Below are 17,635 nucleotides of genomic sequence, written 5' to 3'. Positions count from 1 at the left end.
CAGATGATACAGTCTTTTGCCTTTCTCAAATTCTGGCCTAGACTGGAGTCTGGATGAGAGCAAGATGGCTGAGGCTCAATCTGGATAAAACAGTGTTGGTGCTAGTCAGGGACCCCAAATCATCCAATTTAAGCATGCAAGTATTCCCAATGACACTGACTGCCATGCTCATATATTTAATATCACACACATTTAATAGCTTTTGTGAAGAGGCACTTCACCAGGTGTGGTGTGTGGGATTATGATTTGATGCTTCCAGGGGCCGACATAGCTGACTGGTCAACATCCTTTTTTCACCTACTTAATGGCAAAAAAGATAGTAATCATTCTTTGTCATAGTTCTCTTGGTTTTGACACCTTTGGACAGGCTCCCTAGAACACTCTCATTGGAATTACACCTGCCCCCACTTAGCATAGAAAGCTGCTAAGCTCATTTAGAGGTACAGAGTGCAAGAAACACATTACATCTATGCTCCACAGACTGCACTGATTTCCAAATTATTTCCAAATGCTGCCCTGAGAGTGGTTTCTGGTCTTTAAAGCCACACCTGGTTGGGATTCTGTGAGGACCTTACCTGACAGTTAAGAGCTGAGCTGTTTGACCTGACAGTCTATAGATCTGTATATCTGTGGCCAAAGTATTCTCAGCAGAAAGCACCTGACTTCCATGCTTTGGTCCAAAAGAACCTGATCAGAGGATACTGTACAACTTGCATCTCCACCTAGTCTTCTCTTGAATAAAGAGGGACTCAGTTTTTTGAGGGGCACAGGAATCTTTGTTACTCTCATGGCTAGTGTTAATGCAGAATTACAGCTGTTGCATATACTTGGAGATGCTGGACTCAGTTGATCCACCGTTAGTCACCACTATCAACTACAGAAGGAGTTATGCCCAAGTCACTGAAGGCAGGTTCAGGCCTCTTAGAATCAATACATCATATAAACAAGAAAAAAAAAAATCAATCAAGTTTACCTAAATATATTTCTGAAACTCGAAAGGTCTCCTTCAGGAATACTATTCCTAGAAGGATACATACACATGCATGCACAAACACACACTTATCAATTCACTGGTCACTTGTCCCAGAGTCTTCCTTGAAGGCTGCCTTCATAAATCAATTACACATTTTTTTCTCTCACTATGGCCCAAAGCACAGAGTAAAGAGACAGTACAGGTACTAAATGTAATGTACCATAACGTCTAGTCACACCCAGTGAGAACACAGATTCATAGATGTTGGAGTCGGAAGGGACCTCAACAGATCATCGAGTCCGACTTCCTGCATAGGCAGGAAAGTGTGCTGGGTTCAACATCACTGTTGAGGTAAATGGGGGTATCTTTTAATAGGCAGAATTAGGGAAAAGTCATATTTAACTAAACGTACCTTCTCCACAGTTTTCTACACCTCTCATGCATATTAATGCACAGGAATTGCTTTCCCAGGCACAAGATACAGGAAGGGGAAGCAAACACTCACATGGTACAAAGAAAATATGCATGTTCCAGAAGGAAATTTATAAGCATCAACTGAAGTCATTAGCATCAGACCTCCTTTGTACAGTGTAGCAACCACCACAGTGCCGAAACGTACACAGCTTGAATTAGGGGCTCATCCAGCACAAGAGCCCCATGCTACTTTTTTTGCCTCCTCTGGGAGCAAGATCAGGTGCTTAACAAGCACATGCAAGGTAGTGCAACTTATAGTGCCCCTCTTGAAATTCTGACTGACAAGCACCAAATACTATGTACATATTAATCATATACATATGAAATACTGAGGCTTACACATTTCTCAAAAAGAAGATTTGCAAACACTTAGCAACCCATGCTGGAAATGTTTGTTTGCTTTTGTTGGTGTTTGCTGTAGATAGAACAGCAAGTACCCCGCTGAAAGTTATTTCCCAACACTTCGATATGTTCAACAATACAGTCTTTTAACTTCATGACAATTTGAGATCAGCAATACAATGTGGAGGTGGAGCTACCTTCAGATTTTACCAAAAACTGTAATGGAGATGTTTTTAGGGTAAGAAAATAGCAAATATAAAGACTTTTCAAAGCACTGACAGAATGACATGAACAAATGATTCATGGAAGCATTCCTCTTCGTCTCCTTCCACTCAAGAGCAAATCCTTTGTTCTCCTACCTCTACTCCCTGAACCTTCAGTTTCATGTGATCTTCTCTAGTGGTTTTTCCATCTTTCCTCTTTTTCCAGCAATATCCGTCTTTCCTGTATTTCACCTTCTTCCTATTATACAGGATCATAGATCCATTCTGCGGTCTGAAAACAAGAAACAGTTGAATTACATACGGAAACAGACTAGATACATTTATGAAAAAGTCTCTACAGAAGACCAGTATTCCATGTTTATTATAACATAATTTTTCACCTTTTGTTGCTCACTGGATAAAACTATGTTTTATAGTCTGCAAAAATTTACTTGTGGATTTTTGAACCTAATAAATTAAATGTGTCAATAACAGGTATAAAAAAGATCCTGTTAGTAAAATATTCACTGTCTGACCATGATATATTAGTTTTGGGCTGAGCTTTACAATAAAAAATAGAAGAGAAAAAAAGGCAAAGAAGAAAGGATGCTTATCATTTTACAATGCAGAGTCCCACATCTACCTTAAAAGGGATTTCTATTATTCTTTTAGCGTATCAACCAGGATTAGGCAGTAAGTAGGTTTAATGTAGCAGTTGAAATGTTAGCAAAAAATAAACAGAAAAGGCATTAATTTATCCCAAAATACAAGGTATTCTGTTCCACGCACACAGATCTACTTTAGACGTAGAAGAACCTTTTCTCTTTTTTATCCATCTTCTTGACTTAAAAGCTACCGGTATACACTTCCCACTTACGAACTGTCATAAAGTGTTGGAATATCAGTATAGCCATTTTTCCGTTTACAATAGTTAACGTATTTTTGGAACACCACAATATATCACTGAAATGTTTTACCATATGCTAAACCGATATAGCAGAAATGCCATTTTTGTGTAACATAAAAAAAGAATTCACTAAAAAGATACCATGCATCACACGCAGACAGCAGTACTGTAGATGGCTACAAAATTTTACAGTAGTACATTAGTCACAGTAATTTGGCTTGGGAACACCAAAACCAGAAAGAAATAGAACATCAGCAGCAGCCATAAACAACTTTCATAGAAAAGCTTTGGCTGCCAACATTTGATAAAGTAAAATTTCTGAATTTATAAAAACAAAGCAAATTAACAGAAAAAACCCTTTGAGGAGAAAAAATGCACCATATACTTCCCAACAAATTCTATAGACCTTAATTTTTATACATTATCTGCTGGCTACCTGATTTTTCAGAAACAACAAGAAATTATTCGCGATTCCCGAATACTGTTGATATTTTTAATGCCAGCAGAGAGTTTCAATCTAGCTCCTAGGCAAGACAAGAAAACTCTTTAAACAAATAGACCAAATTAAGTGATTTGTTTTTAAACAATACAGGTTTGTGATTTTAAAACTATGCCAGAGGTGTAAAAAGCAAATCTTGAACCAGCTGGAAAAGCATCGTTTTTCTCCTACTTTATCCTTTAAACCCAATCCATTCCAATAGAACAAGCACAAGATCATCATTTCATTCAGATTTTCACACTCTATTTTCTATAAAAATAGAAGGCGGCAGTCTTTGAAGGTAATTACACAGTAATATTACACAGTTATAAATAGCATTAATTATATAAGAATTTACCCTTAACTCTGCTAAGTGAGCAGTTAAACTCATATTATCATTGGCCACAATATGCTCTTGACAGGTTTACTGAACTATGTTAAAATAACCTAGACTCAGCCCTTTCTTTCCACATGCCAGTGGTCTGGAGGCAGAACCACATTGGCTACAGGCGGTGATCTTAGCTGATCTTACTGTGGACAGTAAACTGGCAGCAGTGCTTCCATCATTCAGGGCACTGGAAGCAGGGAAACTCCTGACAGTTGAGCCACGTCCACACTGGCTCCATGCTGCTGGTGCACTGGCAGTGGCAGCAGCCCCCATACCATCAACATAGCCCTATGCTAATGTGCTTGCCTTTTCTCTATCAAAACAAAAGTATAAGCAATGAGAAAAGAATGACACAAAACAATGCACCTGTTCTGTTTTTGCCCAGGGTGCTCGTCCAGATGTAAAGGGCGCTTGTACATGTGACAGGGGTTTAATCCCCAAAGTTGCATTCTATGCCCCCTAAATTGAAACCGTGGGTTTTTAATTGAAACCCATTTCCATGTTTCTATCATGTTACAGCGAGGCGCTCAATCCTTTTTTGTTGTTGTTGCTGGAGCCTGCTCGCAGCTGGGGCGTAAGCTGCTGGGAGGCCAAGTGGCTCCGGGGGGCCCTGGTCCTTCCCTCTGTGGCAGCAGCAGTCCCCCAGGGCCACCCAGGCAGGCTGCCAGTGGGCCAAGTGCTGCTCCAGCCAGCTTGGGGTTGGAGAAAAGTTTAGATCAGGCCAGGTGCTGCCTCTGAGCCAGGGCAGCACCCAACCCACTAGCAGCCCAGGGGAATCCTGCCACCATGAAGGGAAGGCCCAGGGCCTCCCACAGCTCAGGGGCCACTCAGCCCGCCGGCTGTGGGAGAGGTGGACAGGCTCTGCCAAAACAAACAAACAAAAAAGGATCAGGCCTGTTCCCACCTTTGCCTTCAGTAGGCACCTACTGAAGGCAGAAGCAGCAAGGGGCCCAATCCTTTTTTTCTGTAGATCCTGCCCACCTCTCCCAGGGCCGAGGGGTGCATTGACAACTGCAATGCATCACTGCAAACTAAACTACATCCAGATGTCCTTTGTGGGCCATCTGGGGTGGGGAGCACTGGGGTGGGAGTGCCCCAAAAGTGTACGCAAACAGACCAAAGGTGCAGCCCCAGAAGTGATTGAAGTGGGCCTGACAGGGATCCAGGTAGCCAGTGTAGGGCCACATCAGCCACAGCAGAAGTGGGTAGGTAAGGTCCTCAAGGAGGAGGGATGGGATGTGCATAGCACCCAGCTGCAAGTCCAGCAATCCCAGCATGAAGCAGCCTCTCTCCACCAGACCCAGCAGACTGAATTTCCAGAAGATGTAGGCATCATGGGCACTGCCTGCCCAGCCAAGCACTCACTTGTGTGAAGGCCTCATGGTGGTCCATGATGGCCTGGAGCACCATGGACTGAAATCCCCCTCAGCTGTAGTAGGGCCGGTCCCTGTGGTGTGGGCAGGTGACAGGGATGTGGGTCCTGTCCAGGGCCCTTATGCCCTGGGGTAACCCCAAGACACAGAGCCCTGCCACTACCACCAGAAAGTCATGCACATGGAGTATGGTGTCTGCCAGAATGTCCTGGAGGGTGCTGCACACCTCCATGATGGCCTCCCCAGTGGTGGCATTGCCCACACCAAACAGGTGGCTAATATACTGCAGGCTGGTTGGCACAGCCAGCTTGACCATGGCAAGGGCCAGGTGGGTGTCTGTGGGAAGAGGTGTGCTGGACAATGTGCCACCACCAGTCCTACCTGGCATGGAAGGCCCAGATGCAGCAGGGCCAGAGGCCCAGGAAGGCAACAGTGGTCCTAACAGTGGCATCCAGAAACCCCTCTTCAGTATCCCTGCTGGTGGGAGCTGCATGGCAGTGACCCTGGGATGGCATGCTGCAGCCAGGCAGGCGGTCACTGCATGGGGGGGAGCTGGCTGGACCCAGATAGCTGTGGAGCAGGCAGCCGTTTGCATAGCAGGCCAGCAGGACCGGAACAGCTGCCAGAAGGAGCCCAGGGCACTGGTCATTGTTGCTAGGGGCAGGGGCTGGAGCAGCCATAGCACAAGGAGGCAGAGTGGGCAAGGAGAGTCCCTGCACTGGACACGATGATCCTGGCAAGGGAAGCTGCTGGCCAAAGATCAGCAAGCAGAACTGCCTTCTGAAGATGGCTGCTGGTTGCTGGCAGCTGGAGCCTTGAGCTCCCCCTGCTGCTGGTGGCAGTAGGGACCCGTTGCAGGGCTGCAGGAAGTTTAATGGAGAAAGACCAGGAAGCCCTATACTCCATCCACATCTACATTTTGGGATGGTACCAAGACTTGTGATAAGAACACCTGGTTCCAGGCATTAGTGGAAATTAATTAGGACATGGATCCTTTGTATCTGGGATACAGACATATTGGACACATCTACACAAGACACTACGTTGCTGTAGAAATGCACTACGCAACATAGCAGAGGAAGACACAAACTGTGACACTGCAGCTACATCGCTGTAGCAACGCACTCCCTCGTTATAGCATGTTGCTATAGCAATGTAGCAGCTAAAAATAACCATGCAGTCTTGGGGCAGTCGCTGATTTTGACAGTCATTTATCAAGGTGGTTTGATGCCTGTAGAAAACAGCTGCTTCTCAGATAGCTTCGTAAGAATGAGGCACAATTTTAACCTGATATAAATTGTTTCTATATTTTTCTCTGTTGTAAAAAAAATGGAAAAGGTAGGTCTCCTATGCTTATCTCTTGTACACACAGACACATCCAGGAGTAATAAATTGATGGTTACAGCAAGGCTGAACAGATCAAGATCTGATAGAAATCCTCAGAATGCACACCTGGTACATTCCCCAATCTCATCTAAAGGTTTTGCCTGTAAACTTTCATTCACGGATTTCACTCATCAATTTTTTTTTTAAACAGGATATTCAACACTGGGGAGGGAGAAAGTGACATATCTAAACTAACATTTTTTCCAGGATCATAGTTTCTTATTGGTCTACTCCAGCTTGTGTTTATAGGAAGCTTGTGAGGAAAGCAAACTAAGTGCTGCATTTTGTCAGATATTAAACCAATTGCTTTTCTTCACAGTAAATTCCACCTGGAACTATAGCAATAAGTAGTATTACAGTCTTAACACCAATTTATTTTATTTGATTAGCGTCTAGGTTGCAGTTCTACAGCCGTGTCCTTTTCATATAAATAATGTTACAATGAAAATAATAGAATATCTTTTTAATATTGCTATACAATAGAGAGAAAAAGAATCTACCAATGCCACGAGGCCTCCTTCCTCTTGCAGTATTATATTCACAGTACAAATACGTGCACATAAATATGAGACGAGACCTAGGGACACAGGGGCAAGCTAATTAAAATAATAGAAATTTATTTAACACCTTGGAATATAACAAATACAACACATTTCTAGTACTAAAAACTGATAAATGAGCAATACATTTATTCTGATGATAATTTTTCAATTCTGTATTTGCAAAAATTCACATTCAAAAAAAATTTTCATTTTAAGTACTTGTGTGCACGATGTGATAAATTGTCATCAACAGAAATGGCCATGAGCTAATCCTATTTAATACTTATCTGTTATTGTATTCTAATATACAGAAATGCCATTTAACCAGAAACATCTAATTGTGGTAAATGCTGGGTCTCGGGGGAGAAGCGCATGACTGGTTTTTCAATGGCAATCACCTGGATCTTAGCAGAGGAGAAACCTGTGTCCAGTGGCAAAGACATCCAAGACAACCGAGTTACGCTTCCACTGAAGCCTTCATCCACCTTCACAGCCATTGAGAAGTATGCTTTTTTCATCCACCCACTCTGCCATTGAAAACTTTATATTATGTTGGACTGCTCTTTGTCTGGTACCTTGCCTTTGACCTTATCACTGTGGCGGGTCAGTAGGGGGTGCTCCTGCACTGAGCCACCCACCTCACTGCACCTGACCACCTCCCAGGCTCTGAGTGCAGCCCTGGGGGTGCCTCACGTCTGGCTGACCTGCTTCCTGGAGCACACCTGCTTGCCTGGAGGTAATGCTACCACCACCCAGGGTCTGGACTGATCCTGGCTCTGTGCCCCCTAGGAGACACAGGCCTAGTAGCCCTTGAGGGTACTCAACCCACTTCAAGAACTTGGGATGCTTCCCTCAGTCTGAAGCACAAATACTGGTCTCCCTTAGTCAGCCGAACCAAGGGGATCCGAAGGCATAATCTAGACCCACTCCCAATAAGTCTCTCACACTAGGTACACAGGAGAACTTTATTGGTTACAAAGAGTAGGTTTGGAATAGGGTACAGGGTAGAGCAATATCAGAAAAATCCCATACAGCAAAGTGGCACGGCTGGGTAGCCATTGATTATGCATTAAATAGCCTTTGACAGCTATTTCCTTTCCCTGAAGGGCCACACACCCAAGGAAGAAGCACCTCAGGAAGTGCCCTCCACTGCAGAGTGGCAGACGGTCACCTCCAGAACCAGGCCTGCTCGCAACACAACAGTACCACTTCCTCCAGTCCAGCTGGAGAACAGGTACGAGGTCCTGGCAACTCTGGAGGAGGAGGAAGGAGAGGAGGCAACCAGAGAGGAGGCAACTCCACACTCTCCATGATCTGAGCAGGCCGAAGAAGCTAAGCAGTCCCGGAGGAGAAAACATTGAGTGATCGTCATAGGCAACTCCATCCTGAGAGGTACAGAGGGCCCCATCTGTCACCAGGACCCCTCAACACACAAGGTCTGCTGCCTACCTGGAGCAAAGATTCAGGACATGACAGGGATGATCCAGGCCGTGATCCAGCCCACCGATTACTACCCCATGGTCCTAATCCATGTGGGTACTAATGATGCAGCCAGGAGAAGCCCTGATCACCTGATGGCGGACTACCATGCTCTGGGGGGCGTGCTGAAGGATGTAGGTAACAGGTGGTTTTCTCTTCTGTCCTACCAGTGAGCAGACGTGGAAGAAGGCATGCGACGTGCATCGCAGAGACCAACCGGTGGCTTCAAGAACGGTGTCTCAAGGCGGGCTTTGGCTTCCCTGACAACAACCCACACATCATGACAAGAAACATGTTCAGATAGCATGGGCTCCATCTTTCCCCTAAAGGTAAGCATGTGTTTTCTTCTAGGTTGGCGGATCTCCTCCACTGGGCTTTACACTTGGCTCATTGGGGGAAGAGGAAGACAAGGGCAGAGGAAGTCTTGGACTGCCAAACCAAGCAACACCCACAAGTACAGCCCAGCCTAGACCAACAAGCAGAACATATACACAGGTAAGCAACAGGGGCCAGGGCAATGCTGAAAGTAGGGAGCCAGTGCATACATCCTCAGGAGGCCTCAAATGCCTCTACACAAATGCTTGTAGTATGGGAAACAAGCAAGATGAACTTACCCTTCTGCTAGCTGACATCAACCCAGACATAGTGGGGCTCACTGAAACGTGGCGGGACCCAACGCATGACTGGGCAGTGAATATCAAGGGTTATAGGCTGTACAGGAGGGCTAGGACAGGGAGGAAATGTGGGGGCGTGGCACTCTACATTAAGGAGGAGTACACATCATCATCAATTAGCAAAGAGTCATAGGAGGGGCACTCTAAAGTGCTCTGGGTTAGAATACAAGGCCATCAAGGGGAAAGAGACTTAACGGTGGGGGTCTACTACAGACCACTCAACCAAGGGGAAGAGCTAGACCAGGAATTCTTAAGTCAGCTCACGGAGGTAGTTAGGTCAAAGGACGTGGTCATCGCGGGGACCAGAACTTTCCAGACATCTGCTGGGAAGAGCAGTCAGCCAGGTCTGACCACTCACGTAGGTTCCTAGCCAAAATGCAGGACCTCCATCTAACCCAGGAGGTGCACAGCCCCACCAGAGGAGACACCTTGTTGGACCTGGTGCTGGCCACAGGTGACTACCTGGTAAGAGGGCTGCAGGTGCTTGACCATCTGGGCGAGAGTGATCATCACCTGCTGGAATTCACAATCCAGCACAAAGTGGCAAAGGCCTGCAGCAAAGCAGCAGCCCGAGATTTCAGGAGGGCAGACTTCAGTGAGCTAAGGAGAATAGTCGGGGAGGCACTGAGGTCCTGGAGGGGAGGGGAGTCAGGTGTCTACGAAGAGTGGTCGCTCCTTAAGGAGATGATCCTTCAAGCCCAAAGGGAAGTAATCCCAACACAGCTTAAAGGGGGCAGGAGGGTGCAAAAGCCTCCATGGCTTGCCAAAAGCATCCGGGAATGTCTTCTAGCTAAAAGGGAGGCATACACCCAATGGAAGAGAGGGGCCATCACCAGGAAGAATTATACTGCGGTTGCTCGGGGATGCAGGGGGGCAGTCAGGAAGGCCAAGGCAGAGATGGAACTGGGACTAGCTTCCTAGATCAAGGACAACAAGAAGTCCTTTTTTAAATACATAGGGGGCAAAAAGAAGGTTCTGGGTAACGTGGGGCCCCTGCAAGAGACGCTAGGGAATTTGGTCATCCCACCAGACGACAAAGCTAACCTATTTAACAACTTCTTTGCCTCCATTTTCCTGAGCAGGGACTGGATCGCCCCCCCACCGGGCTCCCCTCAGGCCCCAGGGGAGATGCACCTAGGCCAAAGGTCAGGAAGGATCTAGTCAGGGAACTTCTGGAGCGACTGGATGTATTCAAGTCAGCTGGTCCGGAAGATCTCCACCCCAGAGTGCTGAGGGAATTAGTTGAGGTCATTGTGGGACCCCTGGCACAGCTTTATGAGCACTTGTGGTGCTCTGGTGTGGTGCCAGAGGACTGGAAGAGGGCCAATGTGGTTCCCATCTTCAAAAAGGGAAGGAAGGAATACCCAGAAAACTATAGGCCAGTTAGTCTTACCTCAATCCTGGGTAAGCTGTTTGAGAGAATTATTCTGGCACATGTCCACAAGGGGCCAGCAGGGAAAACTGTGCTTACGGGCAACCAACATGGGTTCATTAGAGGCAGGTCCTGTCAGACCAACCTGGTGGCCTTCTACAACCAGGTCACCAAACCCTTAGATGCAGGGGTAGCAGTGGACAGTCTTCCTGGACTTTCAGAAGGCCTTCAACACCGTCTCTCACCCCGTTCTCATTAAGAAACTGGGGGACTGTGGTGTCGACACCTACACAGTTGAATGGGTCACCAACTGGCTGGAGGGCCACACTCAAAGAGTAGTAGTGGATGGGACATTTTCAACCTGGAGGGATGTGGGTAGGGAGGTTTCACAGGGCTCAGTCCTCAGGCCCGCACTGTTCAACATCTTCATCAGTGACTTGGACAAGGGGGTAAAAAGCACCCTGTTCAAATTTGCTGATGACACCAAGATGTGGGGGGATGTGGGCACACTAGAAGGAAGCAATAGCCTGCATTCGGACCTAGACAGGTTACAGGGGTGGGCGGATGAGAACAGGATGGGTTTGAACACTGACAAGTGCAAGGTGATGCACCTGGGCAGGAAGAACCAGCGCCATACCTACAGGTTAGGGAACTCCTTTCTTGTCAGTACAGAGGCAGAAAAGGATCTTGGAGTCATCATTGATGCCAAGATGAACATGGGCCGTCAGTGTGGAGATGCAGTCAGGAAGGCCAACAGCACCTTGTCATGCATCCACAGATGCATCTCAAGCAGATTGAAGGAGGTGATCCTCCCCCTCTATGCGGCACTGGTTAGGCCGCAGCTGGAGTACTGCATCCAGTTCTGGGTGCCACACTTCATGAGGGATGTGGAAAACATGGAGAGGGTCCAGATGAAGGCCACTGGCATGATCAGGGGGCAGCAGGGCAGGCCCTACAAGGAGAGGCTATGGGATCTGAACTTATTCAGCCTCCACAAGAGAAGGCTGAGCGGGGGATCTTGTGGCCTGTTACAAACTAGTTAGAGGGGACCAGCAGGCACTGGGGAAGTCCCTGTTCCCCCGTGCACTACCAGGAGTGACCAGGAATAACGGTTGCAAACTGGCAGAGGGTAGATTTAGGCTAGATATCAGGATGCACTACTTCACGGTCAGGGCAGCTAGGATCTGGAACCAACTTCCAAGCCAAGTGGTACTGGCTCCTACCCTGGGGGTCTTTAAAAGGAGGCTAGATGAACACCTTTCAGGGGTCGTTTGACCCCAGTACTCTTTCCTGCCATGGCAGGGGGTCGGACTAGATGATCTACTCAGGTCCCTTCCGACCTTAGAAACTATGAAACTACTGAAGTATTGCCCTCCTTTACATTGCTGGGAAGATGCTTACTCAAATTCTGCTGAACTGACTGCTCCCTCTTGCTGAGGAAATACTTCCAAAGTCTCAGTGTGGCTTCAGACCATTGAGAGACACCATGCACATGATTTTTGTAGCCCAGCAGATCCAGGAAAAATCCCAAGAACACCACCAGGAACTGTACATGGCGTTTATTGATTTTACCAAACCCTTCAACACCGTTAACCATGAAGCTTTATGGAAGATCTTATCAAAGTTGCCTGTCCAGGGAAATTTATCACCATCCTAAGACTCCTTCATGACCAGATGAATGCCTCTATCCTATGCAGTGGCTCCACTACACAGCCCTTTGCCATTCGAACTGGCATCAAGCAGGGCTGCATGATTGCACCATTTCTGTTCTCTATCTTTCTTGTAGTCATCAGGATCCTCATCCATGACCATCTGCCACATGGCATCAGCATCAAGTATAGGATAGATGGGATCCTTTTCGAGACAGCCAAGGCAGGCACGGAGATCAAGCTAGCAACCAAAATAAAGGACAACTAAAATTCCTTCTATAGCTACATAGGAAGCAAGAAAAAAAAAAAATCGGGTTCCACTGTGGGACCCCTGCTGAATATGATCCCTGCGAAAAGGCATAGCTCCTAAATACTTACTTCACATAAGGATTCCTGAAATCAAATGGGGGCTGTTCACCTGTCCAGAGGCCCATGGAATATGGAAAAGAGACTACATGAAATCAGACTTGAGCAGTCCTGAATATCTTAGAACACTTGGACATTTTCAAGTCTGCTGCGCCAGATGACCTGCATCCAAGAGCCCTGAAAATAACTCACTGAGCTTATAGCAGGGCCACTGGCGAAGCTGTTCAAAGAGTCGTAGAACTCAGGAGTGGTCCCAGATGACTGGAAGAGGGCTGACATGGTAGCTATCTTCAAGAAAATGAAAAGGGATAACGCTGCAAACTACAAACCAGTCAGTCTTACTTTAGTCCTGGGAAAAAAATTTGCAAAATTTGTTAAGGGGGCCATCAATTACAAGCTGGTAACTGGTGGAGTATTAAGAAGTAACCAGCATGGCCTTGTTGAGGGTAAATCATGCCTGACAAACCTGGTGTCCTTCTATGACCAGGTAACTAACCATCTGGATGAGGGACATGAAGTTAATGTCATTTACTTAGACTTCAGTAAAGATTTTGATTCTGTTTCTCACAAGATTCAACTAAATTGGAGGGTACTGGGCTGGACCAGTCTACAGTGAGGTGGGTGGACAACTGGCTTAGAGGCCAATTCCAGAGAGTTGTAATTGATGGGATGGTCTTATCCTGAACAGCCATCTGCAGTGGTCTCCCCCAGGGATCTGTGCTTGGACCTGTGCCCTTTAACGTATTTATTAATGACTTGGATGAGGGGGTGGAAAGCTTAAGGATTACGTTTGTGGACGATACTAAGCTGTGGAGAAACATGGGCACATCAGAGGACAGGGTAAAGATCCAGGATGACCTTGACAGGTTTGTTTTATAGGTGGAACAGAATCAGGTGACGTTTGACAGGGAGAAGTGCAAGGTTCTTCACCTGGGTAGGAAGAACTTTCACCATAACTACATGATGGGTGGTGGTACACTGGCGGGCACAGCATCTCAATGGTTACCTGGGGATGACAATTGACTGGAAGTGAATATGAGTCAACAGTGAGATGAGGTTGCCAGCAAGTCAAATAGGACTCCGGCATGCATCAGCTGATGTGTTGCCAGCAGAACCATGGAGGTGCTTCTCCCTCTCTATTCAGCATTGGTGAGGCCACAGCTGGAGTACTGTGTCCAGTACTGGGCACCACACTTCTGGAAAGATGTGGATAAGCTTGAAAGGGTACAAAGAAGGGCCACCCATATGATTAGGGGGCTGGAGGATAGGTCCTCTGAGGACAGACTCCAGAAACTGGGATGTTCAGTCTGAGTAAGAGAAGACTGAGAGGTGTCTTGATAGCCATCTACAAGTACATTAGGGGCGAATGTCAAAATCTAGGGGAGAAATTCTTCAGGAAGGCACCTCAAGAGAGGACAAGGACCCATGGGCACAAGCTAATAGAGGGAAAATTTAGGCTGGACATAAGAAAAAAACTTTTTTTCCGTATGGATTACCAGAATCTGGAAGAAAACCCCCCACAAATCGCGCCCCGCTAGTTATGACATATCACCCCTCCCTCGAACCTGTATGGAAAATCCTCAAACAATTGCAAGCCATACTAGAAAGAGACCCTGCTCTTAAAAAGATCTTCCCAGAGCCACCCATCCTACCCTTCGAACAAGCACCGAACCTCGCTAACCTCGTCACCAGAAGCAAACTTCCTCAAGCCCAGAACACACCAAATGGATCCAGACCATGCCAAGACAAGAAATGCAAAACCTGCCAACACATCTCCACCACCCCCACAATTACTACACCCCACAACAGAGCCATCAGCATTCCTAGATCTTACAGGTGCACCTCCAGAAATGTAATATATCTCATCCAATGCACCAAATGCCCTGATGGAAAATATGTAGGAGAGACCAAACAACAACTGCGCACCAGAATTAATGCACACTGGAAATCCATCAAAGACAGGAATACCCATTACCTGTGGGGGAACATTTCTCACAAGAAAACCACTCTCTCTCCAGTCTCTCAGTCCTGATCCTCAAAGGAAACTTACACAACACTTCCCAGAGACAAGCCTATGAACTCCACTTCATCAGCCTCCTGGACACTAAAAATCATGAACTAAATATAGACATTGGATTTATGACACATTATAACCTGCCTGACATCTGACTCCCTAGGTATCTCTCCACTATTCTTCCCCTTCTCCCTCTCTCTCCCCTCCCCCCCCACACCTGTCTCTCACCCATTGACTTGTCAATCTACATTTTCACTGCCTACCTGTCTTGTATGCATACCAGCCCAGCCTCTGGCTTCTTTACGTTTCATTCCATCCAGGAAGAGCACACACCAACTGCTGAAACTTCCTTAGCTTGACGAAGGGTTATTGAACCCAAAAGCTTGTTTAATAATTGTTTTCCAAGTATTTAAGTTGGTTTAAGAAAAGATATCAGATTCATGCAAAGAACCTTGTCTGCCAGAATCTGGAACACATTCCAGAGGTGGTACAGTCGCCATCCTTGAAGGTGTTCAAGAGGAGGCTGGATAAGCACCTTGTTGAGCAAATTTGAGTCCAGTTGCCTCCTGCTATGGCAGGGGACCAGACTTGATGATCTTGCAGGTCCCTTCTGGTCATTTGATTCTATGATTCAATATCTCCCACCTCCATGCCAAAGCCAAAGTTACTTCAGCCTCAATTGTGGAACTTCACTACACCAATGATTGTGCTGTTATTGCACATATGGAGGAGGAGGAGCTACAAACAACCCTTAACTGCTTCTCTCAGCATACCAGTGCCTGGGACTGATCCTTAACATCAGAAAAACAAAGGTGCTTCATCAGCCTGCTCTGGGCCAATAAACTCCCCAAGCAAAGATCCTCATGGACAGACAGGAGCAGGAGAATATTGAGCACTTTGCATACTTCCACCACCATCTCTCTAAGGCCAGCATCAATGAGAAGATAGAGTATAGGATCCAATGTGCCAGCTCTGCCTTCTGAAGACTGAATCATTGTGTGTTCAACTATCACAACATCAGGACTCGAACAAAGCTCCTATTATACAAAGCTGTGGTAATCCCAACTCTTCTTTATGCTGTGACCTATAGGGACCACCTGAAAAGCCTGGAACACCATCACCAGCACTACCTCTGGGAGATCCTTGGCATAAAGTGGGAAGATCATCACACAAATGCCAGTGACCTCACTGACACTGAAATCACCAGTACAGGAGTGTTGATTATTCAACATCAGTTGCAGTGGACAGGGCACTGTGTGCACATGCCTGATGTACTTTTACTGAAACAGCTGCTATACACCCAGCTCAGCCAAGGACAAAGGACATGTGGGGGCCAGAGGAAACACTTCAAAGATACCCTCAAGATGAACATTAAGAAGTGTGTCATTGACACCATAACTTGAGAAAAACTAACTCAGGGCTATATGGTGATGTATTGTGAGAGAAGATACATCTTACTTTGAGGAAAGCCATCTCACCTTGAAAGAGAAAAATGAAAGAAATGGAAAGAAAAGAAACAGGACTGAGAAATCTGTGGTCTGACCCTCCCTTCAGTCACCGCCTGTGGCATTTGCTGGAGTCTGCAGCTCTAGGATAAGCCTTTTTAGTCATCAGCAGTCATCTACAACCCTTTACTTGACCCATGGAAGTGATCATCCTCAACTGTGAGGAATCCCCAATGATGAACATAAAGTATACTAAAATATCTCCTCACTGCCCTTTAATGGTTCTGACCGACACACTAATACAAAGCTAAATGTGTAATTCGCTGACTACAGATAATTTCTGTTGTAAGGTCTCTCAACTCTTTGAGTTTTAGAGTCTCTCTGTCTCTTCTTTTTATAGTTTGGGATTTTTACTCATAAACAGTGAATATAAACAGGATATTTTCATGGTCGTGGCCTACAGACAAGAAAAAGTATGTGGTAACTATGTGATCTTTAACATCGCCTTTCTTTAAAAATGGCTACCATGTATAATGCCATTCTTTAGATATGTAAACTATCATTTAAATGTTCCTTTTTTTGAACTTTTATAACAATTGTTCTCCAGAATCTAAGCTCTCATTTTGAATACACTCAGGGTCTGATCCACTTCTGCTTCTGTATCTGCAGAGGCACAACCACAATAGTAAGGTGCCAGAGCACACACTAGGAAATCTGGCCCTTAGCCTCTCCGCTTGACTTTTGCAAGTCAAACTGGAATTAGGTGAGACCCATCTCTGAAGAGAGCCTGGAGCAGTTTGGTTGAGTGGGTGAAATAGGGAGCAGCTGCTGCAGGGAAACAGCACACTGCCACAGTGGGGTGGGTGAAGTCCTGGTTCCAGCCTTGCTGCTGCAGAGTGGAAGCCATTCCTGTTGCATGAGTGGGGCTAGGGAAGCCGTGTATCAACAGGGAGTTACCAACTGTGATGAATACAGATCTGTTTCCTGAGGCAAGCCTTCCATTGGATGCTGGAAGTTCTGGCTCAGCTGGAGAGCTCTTAGCACTCCACTCACACTGGGACAACAGTAAAGAGTTGACACTTGGAATACCAAGTGGAAGCCACCTTTTAGCATATAGGGGGAAGCAGGGAGAAGGGGGAAGAGGTTGGTGTTTTTTAAAAGTTGTCATCAAGGAGCGGGAAAGACAAAGGGGCTTTAAAGCAAATACCTGCTGTCCTGTTGTATAAATAAACAATTATAGGAGTGTTTCCCAGTACCTACAGTCATGCAACAAATTCATGAGTTTTCATGACTGTCTGTCTAGAAGACAGAAAAGAACATAAAAACATAAGAACTGCCATTTACTAGATCTATGCAAAGCGGCTACTATTCACTTCGGTTTCAGATTTGGCTGATTTGGGGGACACTGATTCGATTCAGTGATTTGAATCATTGTTCCAAACCAATTCGGCCAAATCTGATTCGGGAGATTTGACTGCTGCTGAATCTCCAAATCAGCCAGGCCCATCCCTCCCAGATCAGCACTGGCTGCCCCAGCTCCTGGCACTTTTGTTAAAAACAGAGCCTCTAC

The 17,635-nt window shown here is 46.1% G+C and overlaps 1 protein-coding gene across 1 annotated transcript in view; it reads right to left on the bottom strand.

Annotated features, from left to right (window-relative positions):
- The window catches only part of CAMTA1 (calmodulin binding transcription activator 1), a 1,278,205-nt gene that overhangs the window by 744,643 nt on the left and 515,927 nt on the right, over window positions 1-17,635 (bottom strand). Inside the window, exon 4 of the mRNA XM_090023968.1 lies at window positions 2,149-2,284. Within this exon, the coding sequence (XP_089880094.1) occupies window positions 2,149-2,284 (136 nt within the window). The remainder of the gene's footprint in view (window positions 1-2,148; window positions 2,285-17,635) is intronic.

The sequence above is a fragment of the Crocodylus siamensis genome, chromosome 12 (assembly GCF_052110815.1).
Source record: "Crocodylus siamensis isolate JL-2025a chromosome 12, ASM5211081v1, whole genome shotgun sequence".
NCBI classification, from domain to species: domain Eukaryota; kingdom Metazoa; phylum Chordata; order Crocodylia; family Crocodylidae; genus Crocodylus; species Crocodylus siamensis.
Note: the sequence above shows the minus strand (reverse complement) of the source record. Positions and strands in the feature narration are given on the sequence as shown.